Raw genomic sequence first — 19,631 nt, 5'->3', positions numbered from 1 at the left:
AGCATGTGTGGGTGCCCACTACCCTGGAAGCATAAATGAGTACTAACATTCTTCTGGCTCCTATTCAGCTCCAATCTAACCCAGGATATACAGAAAGGCAACAGAGGCTGTGACAACAGCACAGGAGCTGGTATGTACTGAGTACACACACACCATACACTCACACACCACGCGTGTGCGAATCGCTCTCAAACACATGCATCATACATTCACACACACACACACACACAAGTTCTATTTTAAGGGATATCACAGCATTAATATATTCCGACATGTGGCTCTTTTGCCCGCAAACCCAAACCATTTAAAGGCCATTAAGGGATTTCATGAGGTGTGCAGCGCTTTTACTACTCCCCTGGGCAACTCCACTCACTTTAATCAGTTCCTCTTACATTAAATTAGAGGTCAGATGATCGAGCTGTCTGCATTGCGGGGTTCTGTCCGCTTTCAGAAGCTTACTACGAATAAAGATGAGAAGTGAAGCTGAAAGGTTAATATGTCCTGCTAGCTCTGCTTTGATAATATGACCTGCCATCTCTTTACATCTGTTTCTGTTTTCATCTCTCTCTCTCTCTCTCTCTCACTCTCTCACTCACTCAGTAGTCCACCGCAGGCGTACAGTGATGGCTGGGGACGACATCCTCCTCCAGTGCGAGCTGCGCTCCAACCTGGCCACGCCCCACTGGACCCTGGATGGTCACGAGCTCCAGGGCTATGACCTCGACTCGGGCCACCGCGTGGGCACCGATGGCCTGCTCCTCATAGGCGCCCGGGCCGACCAGAGTGGAGACTACCACTGCTACGCCGTGGAGAACGACGTGTGGGTGCCAGTGAGGCTGTACACGGTGAAGGTGCACCCTGACCTGCCCTTCCCTGTGGGGCCAACAGTCACAACGAACACTTTATCAACCACCACCACTACCGCCCCACCAAGCACTTTTCTTACCCCCAGCACCCCCACCGAGCAGCCCCTGCCCTCCCCACCTGCTCCCCTCCCCTTTGGACCAGAGTTCCAGACCTACAGGCACATGGAGGCCATGTATATCTCCCTGGTGGCTGTGCTGGGCGGGCTGTGCCTGGTGCTGACCATAGTGTTGCTCTACGTCAGCTTCTGCAAACGAGGGCCCTACCAGGGCCGCAAGTACTCCCAGGTGGGGCTGCCCGAGTCAGGGGCCGCAGCCGAGAGGAAGAAGAGCTCCCATTCTCATCTGGAGCTCAAGACCATGTCCATCCACTGCAACGGCAGGCAGGACAGCAAGCGCGGACGCCGCTCCCTGTCGGCTTCTAACGTGGACGACGTGGGCGACGGCTTCCTTCAGATTGTGCCTGGGGGAGGGTCTCCGGGAAAGTCGCCGCCCCCTCCCGCCCCGCCTCTCCCAATGCCGCCGCCCCTGCCTTCCTCGGCGTACGCATCGTCAGAGTACGCCAACGGGATGTCGGCCACGTTACCCAGTGTCCTTCGCAAGATGAACGGCAACAGTTACGTGCTGCTGAGGCAGACGGCGGACCCCGAGGGGAGCACGTCTCCCCTCTACCACTCGTTCACCGAAGAGCTCAACCGCATCCTAGAGAAGAGGAAGCACACGCAAATGGACCCCCAGCTGCCAGACGAGAGCTCTGTCTAGCCCCCCCCCCCCCCCTCACTTTCCCATTGATCTGTTTTATTGGTTTAACCCAACTACCCCAGAGTGCCCCCAAGAGGCAGGGAGGTCGAACTTTTGTATTATACTGCTGCTCTTTACCCAGTGTCAAAGCAACTTGTGGGAGTATCCATCCCTAAAACTCAATGTGCAGCTTCCTGTGACTCGAGACAAGTGGCCCACGTTCCCTCCTGAACACTGGAGTAAAGAAGACTCGCTGACTTTGACCAAACTGGAGCAGTCATTGATGTAGTCATGGTAACCATTTTGGACACACATTCTACTATTACATGGACCCTTTGATTGACTTTCAAGGACCTAAGGTCACATACATGACACATACACAAGTTAGTTACAATCCTACCTCAGATCCTTACCCTATTGGGGAAGTAGGGTCAGTGATGGTCTGGTCAGCAGGCACACTGACAGCGAGTGCTGTGGTGTATCGTCGGACACGGGACGATGAGAGCCCAGGTCATATGACCAACGACCATGGAGTGAGATGGTGATGCACGTAAGACTGTGAGGAACTACCAAATCCGGTATGAACATTATAGACCATCGTCTAAACTATTGAGTTCGGAGAACAATGGGTACGGTAGTTCAGTGCCATACACGTCTAAGATGGCTCTTATTGACCCAGGCCTACAGAACTTCATATGAGAGCAAATATGGTTGGACAAATAATACATTGCAGTCATAACTTAATACCACACACTTATCTTCATTTTCTTTTGTGCTTTATGTAAATAGCAATAGTATCGCTGTGGCAGCCATCAGTAGCAACAATGCCAGTTGAAATGGTTGCGCCGAAACCAAATTGAAATGGAACTTTTTAGCATCTTTGTGTTGTTAGCGTCGGATTGTGTCAAAGGGGGAAAACAGCAGAATGGATAGACGGCAGGTTTTATCTCAACTTGGCGGGGATGAAGACTATCATTAAAGAATGAAGACAATCGTTAAGGACTGATCTCTGGTCAGATTGATCAGAGAAACTGAGTGATGATAATGATGATGATGATGATGGATCTGATTGCCAGAGATGTGTGAGCCCAACAGGAGACCAGAAGGCAAAGGTAAGACTGAGAGAAAGCTGTGCCCGTGCACATGTTGTTGAAATACTTCTCAAATGACTATGAACATGCACATTGTCACTGTCATTTCAACCTTTTTTTGAAAGTCAAAGTCCACCACCACCAAGCATCAGCTTTCATGTTCCTCTCCATGAAAGAGGAAGGCGATTGCGGCAGACATATTGATGTACACAGTTTAGAAGATGTTGTAGCGGGTGCAGTGAAATGCTTGTGTTACTAGCTCCTAACGGTGCAGTACAAATATCAAACAATTAAAAACTAGAAACGAATGTCAGAACGAATCCAGATAACAATCCCAAATAACACTGTATCGGTAATCCAAATGCAATCTATTCGTAGGTACGGAGCTTTCAGAAACTATTCATACCCCTTGACTTATTCCACATTTTTGTGGTACTGCCTGAATTCAAAATGTAAATTTAAATATATTTTTTTCTCACCAATCTACACACAATACCCCATAATGACAAAGTGAAAACATGTTATTACAAATTTTTACAAATGTATTGAAAATTAAATACAGAAATAGTTTATTTCCATAAGAATTCACACCCTGAGTCAATACATGTTATAATCACCATTGGCAGTGATTACAACCAAGTCTTTCTGGGTGATTCTCTAAGAGCTTAGCACACCTGGATTGTACAACATTTGTCCATTATTCTTTTTACAATTCTTCAAGCTCTGTCAAATTGGTTGTTGATCATTGATAGACAGCCATAGATTATGAAGCCGATTTAAGTCAAAACTGTAACTAGGCCACTCAGGAATATTCAATCTCATCTTGGTAAGCAACTCCTGTGTATATTTGGCCTTCTGTTTTAGGTTATTGTCCTGCTGAAATGTGCATTTGTCTGTTGGAAAGCAGACTGAACCAGGTTTTCCTCTAGTTTTCCTTTTGCCTGCGGTTAGCTTTATTCCATTTATTTGAATTTAAAAAAACTCCCTAGTCCTTGCCGATGGCAAGAATACTCATAACATGATGCAGCCACCACCATGCTTGAAAATGTGAAGAGTGGTACTCAGTGATGTGTTGTGTTGGATTTGCCCCAAACATAACGCTTTATATTCAGGACATAAAGTTTATTTCTTTGCCACATTTTTTGCAGTTTTACTTTAGTCCCTTATTGCAAACAGGATTCATGTTTTGGAATATTTTTATTCTGTACAGGCTTCCTTCTTTTCACTCTGTCATTTAGGTTATTATTATGGAGTACCTACAATGTTGTTGATCCATTTTCAGTTTTCTCCTATCAGAAGCATTCAACTCTGAAACTGTTTTAAAGTAACCATTGAAATTCACTGCTCGACTGAGGGACCTTACAGATAATTGTATGTGTGGGGTACATCGATGAGGTAGTCATTAAAAAATCATGTTAAACACTATTATTGCACACCGAATGAGTCCATGGAACTTATGTGACTTGTTAATCACATTTTTACTCCTGAAGTAATTTAGGCTTGCCATAACAAAGGGTTTGAATACTTATTGACACAAGACATTTCAGCTTTTCATTTTTTATTAATTTGTAAAAATGTCTAAAAACATAATTACACTTTGACATTATGGGGTATTGTGTGTAGGCCAGTGACACAACATCTAAATGTAATCCAATTTAAATTCAGGCTGTAGCACATCAAAATGTGGAAAAAGTCAAGGAGTGTAAATACTTTCTGAAGGCTCTGTACACCAAAAAGATCTACTAAGAATGATATATACAGTAGTAGATGTATTAAAATAAGTTACGTAAAAGAATACAGTATATGGAGACACAGTGTGAAAACAGTATAAAAGAAACAGTCCAGTCCAGATTCCATCCCAGTTTGATGTTGCTGCTATGTGTCCTTTGCTGTCCCAAGCTGGTGGCCACATGCCAGATGAGCTATAGGACCTTCGCACAAAAAAAGACCTGCGTCATTGTTACTTAACCTGCAACGCTCTCTCAATGTTTACGTGACATCAGTGTCAACGCAAAAACAACGTATGCCGCTAGCGACGACCTACTCCACTGCTTCATTTCCTTGAGAGTCCACTCTGACCAAAGCAAGTAGTGGTTGTGTCTGAAATGGCATCCTTCTCTATAAAGTGCACTACGTTTAGTGCACTATAGGGAATATATAAGGCTCTGGCCAAAAGTAGTGCGCTACATAGGGAATATGGTGCCGTATGGTGGAATATGCATCCAGCATAGGAACAAGATCCCAAACGGCCAGTCAGTCGGTACTCTCTAAACATGTCAAGGCTTGCCGTGATAAATAAAGGCCTTTCCTCATCACAGTGAAGTGCAATCAGCTCTTGCCCGGCTGCTCCCTGGTGGCTCGCAGCACAGCGCGCCGGTTTGTGTATCTGTTACTGCATTGCTGACGGTAACAGCGGTGCTTGGCATCGCTCATGGGCTGGACTCCATAGAGACACCAAGTGAAGGCTTATTGTCCTTTTTTGTGTGGATTCTATCGAAGGCGGCCGAGCGGCACAGGGAAACCTTTGACCTGTGTGTCCTGGGCATTGATGAAGTGAGCTGATAGAGTAGGAGAGGGAGGGTGTGTGCATATGTGCGTGTCTGAATTTGTGTGTGGGGGGGGGGGCTGTCAGGAACTGCTTTGCACCCCAAGAGGTTTCCTGCTCCTCCTCCTAACCCTCTCTCCCCCTACCTTTATTCCCTCCCTCTCTTTCGTTATATCCTCCCTTTTCCATTCCCTGGCCTCTCCACGTTACAGTATCATCATCCCCTCCTGCCCTCCTTTTCTCTCATCCCCCCCTCTCCCCTAGAGCAGGGTTTCCCACACTTGGTCCTGGGTTCCCACTTTGGGTGCACGTTTTTGGTTTTTGACCAGCATAACCAACTCATCATCAAGCTTTGATTATTTTAATCAGCTGCGTAGCGCTCAGGCAAAAACCAAAACGTGCACCCGGGGGGTGGGGGGGACTGCGTTTGGGACACCCTGCTCTAGAGGACTCTGCTGAGTTCACAAACCTCCATGATAGCACCCCAATCAATTAAGCCTGGCCTATAAACAGTGCCTGTGACCTTGTCTTTGGAAAGGGGTTACTGCAGTGTTCCTAAATCCTGTTCCCTGTGCCTGGAAGGACCCACCGGGTGTGCATTCTTTGTTCTCGCCCAGCACTAATGAAAACACCCTATTCAACTAATCAAGGGCTTGGCAGTGATTTATGTTGAATCGGGTGTTTTAGTGCTGGGCTATAACAAAGACGTGCCATCTCCCATTGGTCATTATAATAGCCGAGCAGAACCTGGTTGTTTAGAATATTTATGCAGTATGATATGTGTGTCATTACACATGCAGTTTTCACAAGGTGTCTCGGTGGAAGTGTAAAAAAACACAATGGCACAGGAGCGTTATATTAATGTTGTTCAAAAGCTTGTCTACAGCAGGGCTCAAGCGAGCCGGATGAATGTGTTTTGCTTATCTTATTATCTTTTCATGTAAAATAAATCATGATGTATCGAAAGTGCAATCACACAAATGAGGGTAGTTGAGCGTGTTCACTCAGCCTATGAATAGAACATTCAAAGTTGAAAGAACAAACTGGACATTTATGACAAACTGGGCATTTAAACTGTAGGGCATGTCATTTCTCATTAGAGGTGATTCACTGATGTTGTCACGTTACGTTTAAAGTTTTAACAGAGAGAAGTTAGTTTAAAACAACAATAAAAAACAGACATGCTGTATATGTAGAGTGTATTGCTGCCATATTAAGTCTTTATGTCTGCTGTTTTATATTGCATCTGTCTTTAGATATGCAAGAAGCCAGATCACATTGATCTCAGAAGAGATGGAGAAGATGGATAGAAGGAGTGTGTGAGGAACCCTGATGATCTGAGCCAATGACTGCTCAAAATACACAGAAGGACAATCAGCACGTGAAATCTCCAATGGCAGGGGACTTGGATATGGTTATTGTAGTGTACTTACTACTTACTGTCAATTGGAAAATAGGCTGGCTACTACAGTCAAATACGCACCTCCAGTATATACTGTATGCCCCCATAAACATTGTGGAACACTTATTTCAACAAACATACTCGCTCACGTCATACTGTACAGACATGACAACATTCAAATGGAGGTTTAGACAAAGGCCCAGTGCAGCCGTTTTTATCTCAATATCAAATCATTTCTAGGTAACAATGAAGTACCTTACTGTGACAAAAATAGCTTCTTAGCAAAGGGCAATTTCTCAAGCAAGAATGTTGCTGTGACTGTCTGGGAGTGGTCTAAGTGGGGAGGGGGAAACTATCAGAAAACTAGCTGATATTGGCAGAGAGGTTTGGAACTCTTTCCTATTGGTCTAGTAACTATGATGTCACCAGGCAGGCCAAAACTCCATCCCACCAAAAAAGGCTGAAAACTCAGGCAGGCTTTTCAAACAGCTCTTACACTAAAAGGGAAGGATCATCAATTTCACATTATTATTCCAACCTCAGTGTGGAAATACAGTATAAATAAAACTGAAAAATCGAATTTTTGACTGCACTGGGCCTTTAACTCCACATCACCTACAGAATACATTTGAGTTAACAATGACTAAATGATTCATTTGCGTTATACCTCTTGCGAGGACTTTTCTTGCTCTGTACATAAGGAGATTTAGTATACCCTTGTAAAGTGTTACATCAATGTGTTACATACATGTTATGTGTTGTTTTCTGGCTCGGTGTAGATATGACTACTACTTCACAATCTACTTAGTATTTTATCAGCCATGTAATTGGCCATGTCATGTGTAATTCTTTGGCCATCATTGAACTTGAGGAGAAAATACAATTCTCATACAAATACCAGTCAAAAGTTTGGACACACCTACTCATTCCAGGGTTTTTCTTTATTTTGACTATTTTCTACATTGTAAAATAGTAGTGAAGACATCAAAAGTATGAAATAACACATATAGAATCATGGTAACCAAAAAAAGTGTTAAACAAATCAAAGTATATTTTATATTTGAGATTCTTCAAAGTAGCCACCATTTGCCTTGATGACAGCTTTGCACACGCTTGGCATTCTCTCAACCAGCTTCATGAGGCAGTCACCTGGAATGCATTTCAATTAACAGGTGTGCCACGTTAAAAGTTAATTTAGGCCTCCCGAGTGGCACAGTGGTCTAAGGCACTGCATCGCAGTGCTAGCTGTGCCACTAGAGATTCTTGGTTCGAGTCCAGGCTCTGTCACAACCGGCCGGTACCGGGAGACCCATGGGGCAGCGCACAATTGACCCAGCGTCATCCGGGTTAGGGGAGAGTTTGGCTGAGAGGGATGTCCTTGTACCATTGTGCACTAGTGACTCCTGTGGCGGGCCGGGCGCAGTGCACGGTCGCAAGGTGTACGGTGTTTCCTCTGACACATGGGTGCGGCTGGCTTCCGAGTTCCATTGTGTGCAATGCGGCTTGGTTGGACTGTGTTTCGGAGGAAGCATGGCTCTTGTAGCAATGAGACAAGACGGTAACTACCAATTGGATACCATGAAATTGGGCAGAAAAGGGGTTAAAAACCACAGAGTGAAGGAAAAGCAGCCAACAAGTGTTCAGCATATGTGGGAACTCCCTCAAGACTGTTGGAAAAGCATTCCAGGTGAAGCTGGTTGAGAAAATGCCAATAGTGTGCAAAGCTGTCATTAAGGAAGGCAATGTTTAACACAATGTTTAACACAATTTTGGTTACTACATGTGTTTTTAGTTTTGTTAGTTTTTAGTTACTTCCATGTGTTATTTCATAGTTTTTTATGTAGAAAATAGTACAAATAAAGAAAAACCCTTGAATGAGTAGGAATGTCCAAACTTTTGAATGGCACTGTATGTTGTAACTGTTTTGTGCAACTACCCGTAAAGGATAAAAACACTATTTTGCATCAGATTGACTGGAAATAATCCTGTGTGTCAATGCCCAAGGGCGAAGTCAGTACAGTACAGCATTATGCAAAACATGTTCCAACAGCGTCCTTTTGTCTCGACAGCATGATACCCAATAGTATTGCTGTTGGGTGATGATGATAATCAAGGCCTTGGTCATGTTCATTAGGACACGCAATGGAAAACGTTTTATACAATGCAAAGACCGGTAGTCCCTCCTTATTTTATTCTGTTTTCATTTGTTTTGGAACCTAATGAACACGACCCTGTTTTCTCCACAGACTGCGCAACATATCATTGTGAGTAATTCACACATATGATTGTGACAGGGTATGGGGGTACAGCACAGGCTGAAAGACTGGTGGGAAAAAAGGCAAGTCTGAGTGGCGGTCTAGGGCCGTAACTAAGCAACAGCAATCTTTATTTAGAGCTTTTACACCCATAGTGTCAGTCAAGCTCTGACAGTTCTCATCGGGGGGAAAATGTGATTTGAGAACTCTCTGACTCTGGTCAGTCTCTGCTGCCTGTAATCGGTGTGTGACAAATAATTAGCTATGTTAATACTAGTGGTAACCCAACTCCGATCAATAGAAAAATCAGCAGTCTGTTCAGTAGATGTTCTTAGAATAACAGACTGTTGTAATTTTTCCCAACTTAAATAACTAGTATGAAGTGGACTCTATTAAGGTCATCATCTCCTGTTTTAAGTCCACCCTACATTCTGACAGGTAACCGTCAAAAAACATACCCGAATGAAGAGGCACAATTTTACATTTTATGAATTGTTTAAACTATAATCTATAACACTGACTTCACAGCCGGAAAACGTAATGCCATCCTCTTTGGTCACCAAACAAATTGAGAACGCATGACCACATGACTGTAATTGCTTTGCAGTCACAGGTGCACTTCCTCTTCCCTTCCACACTCATGACTCACGCACCCTTTGCATTTTACACAATCAACCTTTGGATTATACTATTTCCTTTCCTGTGACCAGTCACACGCAACCTGCCTGGAACTCATCCATCAAGTTCAACCAGAAATCCTATCTGACCACTTCTTTTACAGCACCACCCACAGCTATGTTGTCATCGGCAGACAATCAACACAGAGTTCATACAAGACATGCTTACAGTCAAGTCGTTGGGAACATTCACTGTTCTCTTATTGATGGGTAGCTGATAGAGATGTTCAATAGCCATATGTTTCTGGGTCATTCCACAATGTTTAGATGGTTTTGGAGATTGGCAGACATTTTGTAAGTTGAGATTCTTTCTGAACTGTGGTGTAATGGCAACTTGAAACACTGCTGTTGGTGTAAATGAGTACATCTGCTACATGCCATGGAAAATAAACATCTCTACAATGTGTCTAGGATTGTCTGTCGTAGTCATCTGTAATTATTTTGATGTGTCTTTCAGAGAACTCAGTCGACTGATTCAAACGCTTGAACAGTTTAAATGATCATCCACGTAAATACCTAGCCTCGCAGGGTCTTAAATTAGCCCCTCCCAAATGATCACAAATTAGTCACTTCTGAGTCTAAAACATTGACCACTTTATTCTATTCGTAAAACACAGCTGCAGTGAGCAGTTTGAAATACTGGTTTGGACACACAAACTGTTCTGTATGCACGCCACTGATACCAGTTGACAAGTTGCCTCTGATAACTGTGCAAAATTCATTCAAACGAAAAGGGCAGATATGCTATAACATATCTGGTGATTCAGGTGTTTCAGAAACACAATGGCTTGTCTGCCATGGAGTTGCTCTGGACAGTTCTGTGGAGAGTGGACACCTGTTCTACCACTGATGAGGGTGACGATAACAGACAAAAACATTGCCAGTATGATGAGGTTTCATAGTCTTTAGTTGGCCTGCTGTTTCTGGGGTCCGATTGGTCCAATGGACAGGGGTCGGTTAGTGAAGGGATGCCATTGGCCCTGGATGCTGGGGCTGTCTGTGTGGATGGGCTTGCGGATACGGATGATATCCAGGCCAGACTGGTTGGTCAGTTTGGTTATTAACTCTGCGATCTGTTGAGACGTCTTGCTTGTGATGGCTTCCTCCTTCACATTGCCGTTTACTGCAGGAAAACACAAGACACATTCACAATTCCTCAAGATATGGGATGTTTTGATAAAACGTGATCTGCATCACATGAATATCCAAACTGCAATAATCACAAACAATGTAATGTAAAAATGAATTTTAAAAAATTCTATACGACATTGGTTTTCACTGCACAATGATCCTGGATCACACTCAATGACAGATCATGAACGGTTTGGCTCTAGCGCCACCTACCGTAATGTTTGTGTAATGCATCCATAAAAATGTGACGAGTTCATATTACTGTAGCAGTGAATTCTGATATGGCGGAACAATATTTAATACATCGACGTGAACACATTTCTCCATACAAAATATCACTTAATTCACACTTACAGTATTCTGCAACAATTTTAGGGATCCTGCAGGACTGAGGAGATACGTAGACAACGGTTCCAGGGTTCTTTTGGGCAAAATCCACCACTCCTTCTTCGATGAATTCCCTAAGAAAGGATTTGTTGATAATCATTTACATTTTATTAATTTAGCAGATGCTCTTATCCAGAGCGACGTACAGTTAGTGCATTCATCTTAAGATAAATAGGCGGGATAACCACATATCACAGGCATAGAAAGCACACTAGATAATAAATGGTAACTAATCACAATAGGCTAGATAGCTAGCTAGCTTTATGACACTAACCTGGCTCCCAGAGAGCTCTGTCCATTCTTGGAGAAGATGAGGGAAATGCGCTTCATTTGACAAACATACCGACCCACCCCGTTTTGCAGAACACTTTGTAGGAAGCGACTCGGGGTGCCTCTAGATGTCATTTTGCAATATTGATAAATACTTTGACCTCTATATAAATGTAAAATGTGTATGTTTTTTAACTTCCATGGACTAAGTAGCTAAAGGACGATTTGACGGGCATGAGAAGAACATGCAGTCCGTCAAGTGAAAAGTCCGGGCGGAAAGACAAAACACAGGAATCAATAAATGTTGAATTCATTTATACATGTTATACATTTGAGTTGGATTTTCGATGTAAAAAAAATATCAAATACGAATATAAAATAGATTTATCAATCACAAACTTACAATCAAAGCGTTCTCTTTGTATAATTTGTGTATGCGATTAGAATACTGGTTTGATGGCTTTGTTTCACACGGACGTATTTTTATAACGCAACAAAAGCCCACAAAAGCATGCATGGGAGAAGAATTGTAAGAAAAGGTTGGTGTGCATCATTATAATTTTAGTTTAGTTTGAAAGAATGTATGCGGGGATGCATATCAATATAAAAGGTTAAAGCTACAGCAACCTCGCTTTTGTACACTTCTGTCTTCCTTTTTTTGGCCTCTTAAATCACGTGTCAAACGCATTCCATGCAGAGCCGAGTGTTTGCGGTATGTCGCTCCTCCCTTCGTCAATCAAGTAACGTTACTTGATTGATGAATTAAGGTTACTGATTAGTTAAGAACTCCCCTCACCTGGTTGTCTAGGTCTTGAGTTTGACACCCCTGTAAAAATGTTGCTAGCTTGTTTAGGTCACAAATTACTCACGTCAGTTAGCTAATTACCACAGCCACTAAGTCATAAACCACACCAATTTATACAATGTATCTTCTTAACATGTGATTTTAACTTAACCACACAGCAAACCTTATGACTAACCTTATATTAAGACCAGAAAGCTACTAACAACAACCAGCATCTAGTGCAGAGGTTGGTGACCCTGGTTCTGGAGTGCCACGTGTTATTGATTTAACCGACCTGGAAGTCCAGGTGGGATAAATTTAGGCAGTAATTTAACTGATCAATCGTCTCAGTTGGTCAGAAGTGTGGTGCCCAGTTGGAACAAAATCCTGCAGTACCTGCGGCCCTCCATGAACAGTTGCCTACCCCTGATCTTGTGGTTAATGTACAGCAGGGTTCCCCAATTGGCGGCCCGAAATATATTTGATTTGGCCCCAAGTTTTCTGAACAAAGTAAATAACACAAAAGACAGAAATCCCCAGGAAATCAGTTCAAATACATTTTTATTTAGGAAATCTGTTCTCAAGTATTTCCAGCATAAATAGAGAGACATAGCTATGGAATTGTAAACAAATGTTATCAAGAAATTATTTAATTTTTGTCAAATACTAGCTAACTATATTTGTTTGGGCTTCTTGTGGTCAATTTGCAGTGTACAAATTAATTATATTTTCTGGCCATGGTTTCCATTAGGAAAATGTGGCGCCGGACTGGGTGACCCGGAAAATTTAGATTTATCGGCCATTTGAAATACACTATATATACAAAAGTATATATTAGTGAATTGAGCAACACCCACTGCAGACAGGTGTATAAAATTGAGTACACAGCCATGCGATCTCCATAGACAAACATTGCCAGTAGAATGGCCTTACTGAACAGCTAAGTGACTTTCATCGTGGCACCGTCATAGGATGCCACCTTTCCAACGCGTCAGTTTGTCAAATTTCTGTCCTGCTAGAGCTGCCCGGTCATCTGTAAGTGCTGTTATTGTGAAGTGGAAACGTCTAGGAGCAACAACGTCTTAGCCGTGAAGTGGTAGGCAACACAAGCTCACAGAACGGGACTGCTGATTGCTGAAGTGGACAGCCTAACATGCTTTTCAAACATTTGGAGACAGACGGAAGGGTGTGTTCATAACAGTTCAACTTTGCTAGCAAGCAAATAGATCCAAGTTGGCTAAACTTGAAATATAAAGATTAGCTGGTTAATCACTAGCACGAGGCCTTGAGGTTGTTGAGACCAGTGTTCATTTTCTATAGCCAGATGCCTGCTACAAGAAGTTAGTGCGTTATGCATAGTTCTAGTTAAATTTGTAACAAAAAAGGGCATTTTCATAGATACTTGAAAGCCAAATAAAAAGCAGGTTAAACTATTTTGATGAAATAAATTCATTTTTAGTGGATCTAATGGTTGTGGAAGGCTTGTGTGTGTGTGTGTGATAGTTGTGTTGGATAAATAAGATACATGATGAATTACGAAAATACACACAGACCAATTTAATTCCACTAAATAATGCAAATTAATGCAAATTAACCTATAGACCGATAAGCATGAAGGTAAAATCTATTTAATGTATCAATGAATATGAATGAATAAAAAGCATTATTTTGCCATGGATTTTTTTCTGGTCATTTTGTCGAGCAACAGTTTTATTTACCTGCTTTTCTTTTGGGGGGGGGGGGGGGGGGGGGGGCAAAGGCCGGCAATTAACGGCGAACGTAAACCCTGGTTCCGGCCCTGACTATACACTCAATAAAAAAATTGTCCCGCGGCTGAATGTAGTTGGGATCCCTAATGTACAGTATGTAGCTAGTAGCTTGCGAGCTAACTGATTAGCGTAGCTATGTTTTTCCTTGCTGGTTGTGTAATCCTTCTTTTGTATGTTTCAGTTCCAATGTCTTGAACAGGTAACAAATGTGGATGAGCTGGTTCCTGAAAGGGACCACCTGTCTCTTGCAGGTGGCAGCCCGCAGCACCCCAAGGATGCCTCCCCAAAGATGCCTCTCTTCCTCCCTTGTCAGAGTCCTAACCAAGCCACACACCCCAAGATTTGCTATTCCTTCAAACTATCCCCAGGGACAACTATGGGGGATGTCATTGCCAATCAGTTGTACCAGGAGCTACAAAAAGGATACCAAGTCTATCCTAGACTTTTCGGTCGACCCTATTACAGTGACCGATATCAAACAATATCTACGCTCTAAAGACATCCCATTCCATGATGGCTACAGCTGCTTGCACGCCCCCAGCATGTTCCTGGACTCGGCTGTGGGTGTCCCTGCGGATACAGGGAGGGAGAGCTTTACAATGTTCATTGACAAAACCACAGGCCAATTTCTGTGCAAGGAGACGCTGGTGGAGGGGAGCTGGGAGGACCTGCAGGACTGCCTGGAGGTGATGCAAAAGGAGGGCCAGGCCTCCCTCAGCCCTCACGTGCTGCTGGGCTACCCGGAGAGCCTGGAGGAGCGGGAGGAGAAGGAACAGGAGCTCAGGGAGGTGCAGAGGATCTGGTCCAGTGCCGTGCCCTTCTCAGACCTCCCTGACGAGGAGGCACAGCTAGTCAAAACCATGTTCCAGATCAGCAAGATCTCCAACGCCACACTCAAAAAGTTTGCGGTGAGGTTATTCAAGCCCACCAAGAGCCTGGTGTTCCCCTGGTTTGGTGGAAGGGACTCCAGCCTGCGGGGCGTCAAGCTGCTATCCGCCCAGAGCATGGAGGGTGGGACGGTGGCTTATACCGAGGCCACGGTGCCCAAGGCTGGCTCCTACCACAACCTGTTTGGACTGCCTCTGGTGGGACGCATGGACTCTGAGGTGGTGCTGACAGGCCAGGAGGTGGACACCCTGGCAGTGAGCCAGGCCACAGGCCTGCCCAGTGTGGCTCTGCCCCGGGGTGTTAACACCCTGCCCCCAGCTCTCCTGCCCTACCTGGAGCAGTTCAAGCGGGTCACCCTGTGGCTGGGAGGGGACATGCGCTCCTGGGAGGCCTCCAAGATCTTCTCCAGGAAGCTGGGTCTTAAGCGCTGCTCCCTAGTGCGCCCGGGGGAGTTCCAGCCCTGTCCTCTGGAGGCCCTGTTCCAGGGCAGGAACCTGGCCCGCATCGTCAAAGCCTCCATCCCCGCCGCCCACAAGTCCATTGTGTCGTTCAGGCAGCTCAGGGAGGACGTCTACGGGGAGCTTGCCAATACGGAACAGGTGGCTGGGGTGAAATGGACCAGGTTTCCAGAGCTCAACAGGATCATGAAGGGTCATCGCAAAGGGGAACTGACAGTCTTCACAGGTATAGCGTATAGTAGGATGACATATTGTCATTTGATCATGTTGTTCTACACAGACGTATATAGCTAGTTATGGTAGAATATGCTTCAAATTGAGGTTGATTTGTAACCTGACACCAGACTGAGAATATTGCTTTACTGTGTAAGTCAAAACAAAAGCAAATGATCAATCTGCTACCAGACTATGTTGATCGTGGCTCTAACTTTAACGTACCTCTCCTCCCTTTTTTTTCTTCTCCCCTCCAGGACCCACGGGCAGCGGCAAGACCACCTTCATCAGTGAGTTTGCCCTGGACCTGTGCATGCAGGGCGTCAACACGCTGTGGGGCAGCTTTGAGATCAACAACGTGCGCCTGGCCAAGATCATGCTGACCCAGTTCGCCATGCAGAGGCTGGAGGAGAACCTGGACCAGTACGACTCGTGGGCCGACAGGTTCGAGGACCTGCCCCTCTATTTCATGACCTTCCATGGGCAGCAGAACATCAAGTGAGTCCTCTGAACGTGTTGAGTGATATGTCAATCTGTAGATGTACTGTACAGCTTGAGTTGTATATAACTTCCTCCTCTCTCCCTCTGCAGAGCTGTGCTGGACACCATGCAACACGCAGTCTACCTTTACGACATCAGTCACGTGATCATTGACAACCTGCAGTTCATGATGGGCCAGGAGAACCTCTCTGTAGACAAGTTTGCCGTCCAGGACCACATTATCGGAGCTTTCAGGAAGTTTGCCACCAACAGCAGCTGTCACGTCACTCTGATCATTCACCCCAGGAAAGAGGAGGACGACAGAGAACTACAGACAGCGTCCATCTTTGGAACAGCCAAGGTGAGTACAGGGTTAAATCTAATACTGAATCATGTCAATATAAATGTAGACAGATAAATATAACGCGGCTTCCTTGTTTGCCTCTTTAAAGCATTGAGTGCTTTCATTACACCTGTCATTCTGTTGGGCGCATCGCTATGTTTGATCGATAGGTGGTGCTTGTGACAACGTTATCAAAAACAGTTCCATGTACTGTATATGTATTAGTTTCACAGGCCCGCATTCTTTTTCAATCAAAGAGATTCACCACAACACACATTGTCACCAATGTATGTTTAACCTATATGTGTTGGTACTAGTAATCTTTGAAACTCCTGTCTACCAGGCCAGCCAGGAGGCAGACAACGTGCTCATCCTGCAGGAGAAGAAGCTGGTGACATGCCCCGGCCGGAGGTCCCTCCAGGTGGCCAAGAACCGCTTCGACGGAGACGTGGGCATTTTCCCTCTGGAGTTCAACAAGGCCTCGCTCACTTTCTCCGCCCCAGTCAAGGGCAAGCACAAGCTGAGAAAGGTCAAAGGTGACAAGGGGGAGGGGTCAGATAATGAGGAGTCTTTAGGAGAAACTCTAAAGAAGGAGGAGACAACGGTTAAAAAGGAGAAACTAGTGAAGTTGGAGAGGCCACCCAAAGCTACCAAAACTCCCAGAGCTGTTAAGAGTCCTGCAGCAGGGAAGGGCACACCAGAGGGCGAGGGGAAGAAACAGCCATAGAGAGAAGACTTCACTCATTGATCTAAGCAAAGAACATTGTCTCAGTGTATAATGATTTGAAATGACAGAAAGGTATCGGGACTTAATTTATGGTACAGTATCATAAAAGGAAGGAAAATGTATTGCTTAATATTGATGATTTGTCACCTGGTTGGAACATGTGCTTACTTGTGTCACAGAAAGATGGAATGAAATATGTTATCTAAAGGAGAAAAGAGCTGTGTAAAATAACATTAGTATGATATGTTGATATGTTGGATGTTGGCAACGAATGACCATTGAAGAGTACAGTATTGGCACTTGAAGTAACTACCCAGTGTTTCCATATTTCTATGAAATGATTATTAATACTTACAATAATGAGGGAAATAGTTTTCCTTACAAAAATTGTAATTAAGTAGGTTGAAAAGCAGCTTTTTTTGTGTTGGAATGGTGTAGGCATATAATGGTCATAAGATATTCATTCAAGTAGACCACTGATTGGCCAGCTCATCCTCCTCTAAACCACTGATTGGCCAGCTCTTCCACCTCAGGGAGATGACATCATATTCTATGAGGAAATAGCAAGCATTTTGAAACTGGATGTTTGAGATATAAGTTCGAGATGGTTTTATTTTGTTTTTTCTTCAATTTATGCATTGGCCACAAATGCAAATATAGGACAAGTCAACAACATTATTTGCATGAGTTAACAGAATATTAACTTTTTAAAAAGTGATATTTTCACTGGGCAGCTCCTTTAAAATAATAGTTGAAAGATAGTTGACTTACCGAAATGAAGTTCTGACAGTATTCCTATTTCTACTACTACTGTACTGTTATGTCTGCTTTTCCCCACTCAAAGGTGGTGAAATTCTGTTAAGCTAAATTCCGTTAATCCAAACCCTTGACTGTCCATGTTATTACATGTATTGCTATATAGTAACAGCATACTGTCATAACAGGAGCTAGGACTTCTGAGGTACAGTATTCCACAAGGATAAGCACCATCACTGTATGTGGATTGTTGCAGAATGTGAACGTTACCCTCTACTGAACACAGATATAGTGCTGCTGCTTGTTTGCCTCATTAAAACGTCAAGCGCTCATGTGCAATTCTGATCCCTAGAGGGTGTCTGTGATTCATCCAAATAGTGTCCGCAGTGAGTTGCCATGCATACTCATGAGTGATTTATTTACAGTAGGCCTATGTAGCTAACCTACAGCTTAGTATGTTTATGTAATACCAGCGTCTAGATGAAAAAAATCAGGTTTGTGCCCCCTACTGAAACATTATCCGACACCCCTGATGTACTGTGTCCCAATGTCATAACAGCATTACATTTTTAAACCGACCTCGACGCAGACCATGCGTTTCTACATTAGATACTCACTAAAGAACACTCAATTATTCCTTAACTTGCATTCCATGTCAGGGATCCTCATGATATTCAGATTGATGTACAGTACAGGGATATCGGGGTTCATAGTATTGTTCCTCTTCTCTCAGGATTGAAATTATAAGACTGTGGAGTCTGTCAGATCCACTAGTGGTCTTCCCTACACAGAGCAGTCCTAGGAAGCTCCTGGCTGACAAGACACACTGTTTAAACACATGGCCTGTAGTCCACCTGAGCTCTCTGGGCAGCTGCTGGAACTAAAATATTGTTCTTAGCACAGTGAATCACCCCCCCCCCCCAAAAAAATGGTATTGTGTTCTTGTAGTCTAGCCACAGAGTCGCATGCTGTACTTGGCTTGAGAAGTAGGGAAAACCAACAGGATATCATCCACTCATTGCTAAACACAAGCAATGGACATGGAAGCAATTTTAGTGTGACACACAGCTTTGCTGAGACAGCAGCAGGGGAGACAGTTTCTGGGCAAATTTGGTGCTAGGTTTTTCATTCCATGATTTCCCCCCTCGGTTCTGAGGTTTTTCTTAATGTGCCGTTTTCATGTGAATGCTTTACTGCTGTCGAAGTAGGCTACAGTAACAGAACATTCCATAATGATTCCAGGCTGTGTGGTTCTGGGTGTCTGGATGACAGTGTGGGTGTGGGACATTGGCGTTAAAAGAGTGGTTGAAAGAGGCCCTTTGTGCTCTCTGGGCGTTCCTGGATGGGGACGGCGGCTCCATCACTTGCCAGCATCGGCTCCAAGGGGTAGGAAACGTACACAAACACAACTGAATGCATATGTCACATACACGTTTCTACGCACACATGGTAAAAAACAGTCATTACCGTAGTCAGCATTTGTGATAATCATGCATCCATGAAACCCTGAATGGTTCACATATGTTTTCGTCTTTGTGTAACAGCTATATATTGCATTTCAACAACCATGTTTATCAATTTCCGCAAGATCACATGGAATAGAAACCTGCTGTTGAATGGACTGAGTACATAGGAAACCATAAGCAGTGAATAAGAGTTCCGTTTTGAAAGAGGAACTATGATCAGGTATTGATATCCCCAGTTCCTCAAAGTCCTGAAACTTTGTTGTTTTGATTTATGATTTGTTAAATCTGATCTGAGCTCTGTGCTCATTCAACTTACTGACATCTGGAGAAGGAGAGGAGGATGGAACCCATCAGAGCAGCAACTTAATTATGGAGGAGGCAAAGC

General features: G+C 43.9%; 3 protein-coding genes across 3 annotated transcripts in view; 2 read left to right on the top strand and 1 right to left on the bottom strand.

Annotated features, from left to right (window-relative positions):
* The window catches only part of sema4gb (sema domain, immunoglobulin domain (Ig), transmembrane domain (TM) and short cytoplasmic domain, (semaphorin) 4Gb), a 35,226-nt gene extending 28,254 nt beyond the window's left edge, over window positions 1-6,972 (top strand). Inside the window, exons 14-16 of the mRNA XM_021567323.2 lie at window positions 69-130; window positions 601-2,716; window positions 6,497-6,972. Of these exons, the coding sequence (XP_021422998.2) occupies window positions 69-130; window positions 601-1,625 (1,087 nt within the window). The 3' untranslated portion in view covers window positions 1,626-2,716; window positions 6,497-6,972. The remainder of the gene's footprint in view (window positions 1-68; window positions 131-600; window positions 2,717-6,496) is intronic.
* Window positions 6,973-10,144: 3,172 nt separating this feature from the next.
* Window positions 10,145-11,671, bottom strand: mrpl43 (mitochondrial ribosomal protein L43). The gene is made up of 3 exons (XM_021565064.2): window positions 11,367-11,671; window positions 11,060-11,166; window positions 10,145-10,697 (listed from the first exon to the last, which is right to left on the bottom strand). The coding sequence occupies exons 1-3, from the start codon at window positions 11,495-11,497 to the stop codon at window positions 10,480-10,482; spliced, it is 456 nt and encodes a 151-aa protein (XP_021420739.1). The 5' UTR covers window positions 11,498-11,671; the 3' UTR covers window positions 10,145-10,479.
* Window positions 11,672-11,840: 169 nt separating this feature from the next.
* Window positions 11,841-18,131, top strand: twnk (twinkle mtDNA helicase). Its single transcript, XM_021565062.2, has 5 exons — window positions 11,841-11,901; window positions 14,097-15,487; window positions 15,732-15,972; window positions 16,066-16,315; window positions 16,641-18,131. Exons 2-5 carry the CDS (start codon window positions 14,122-14,124, stop codon window positions 17,022-17,024), a joined length of 2,241 nt encoding a protein of 746 aa, XP_021420737.2. The 5' UTR covers window positions 11,841-11,901; window positions 14,097-14,121; the 3' UTR covers window positions 17,025-18,131.
* The last annotated feature ends 1,500 nt before the right edge of the window (window positions 18,132-19,631 follow it).

The sequence above is a fragment of the Oncorhynchus mykiss genome, chromosome 16, assembly GCF_013265735.2.
Source record: "Oncorhynchus mykiss isolate Arlee chromosome 16, USDA_OmykA_1.1, whole genome shotgun sequence".
Taxonomy (NCBI): domain Eukaryota; kingdom Metazoa; phylum Chordata; class Actinopteri; order Salmoniformes; family Salmonidae; genus Oncorhynchus; species Oncorhynchus mykiss.
The sequence above is the reverse complement of the archived record's forward strand: the minus strand, read 5'-3'. Positions and strand labels throughout refer to the sequence as shown.

Coding starts and splice junctions, on each gene's coding strand:
- twnk (XM_021565062.2), top strand. CDS start 14,122: ATGTGGATGAGCTGGTTCCTGAAAGGGACCACCTGTCTCTTGCAGGTG. Junction 15,488..15,731: donor GGAACTGACAGTCTTCACAG/GTATAGCGTATA, acceptor TCTCCCCTCCAG/GACCCACGGGCAGCGGCAAG. Junction 16,316..16,640: donor CCATCTTTGGAACAGCCAAG/GTGAGTACAGGG, acceptor CCTGTCTACCAG/GCCAGCCAGGAGGCAGACAA.
- mrpl43 (XM_021565064.2), bottom strand. CDS start 11,497: ATGACATCTAGAGGCACCCCGAGTCGCTTCCTACAAAGTGTTCTGCAA. Junction 11,167..11,366: donor CAGAGCTCTCTGGGAGCCAG/GTTAGTGTCATA, acceptor ATCCTTTCTTAG/GGAATTCATCGAAGAAGGAG. Junction 10,698..11,059: donor TAAAATTGTTGCAGAATACT/GTAAGTGTGAAT, acceptor GTTTTCCTGCAG/TAAACGGCAATGTGAAGGAG.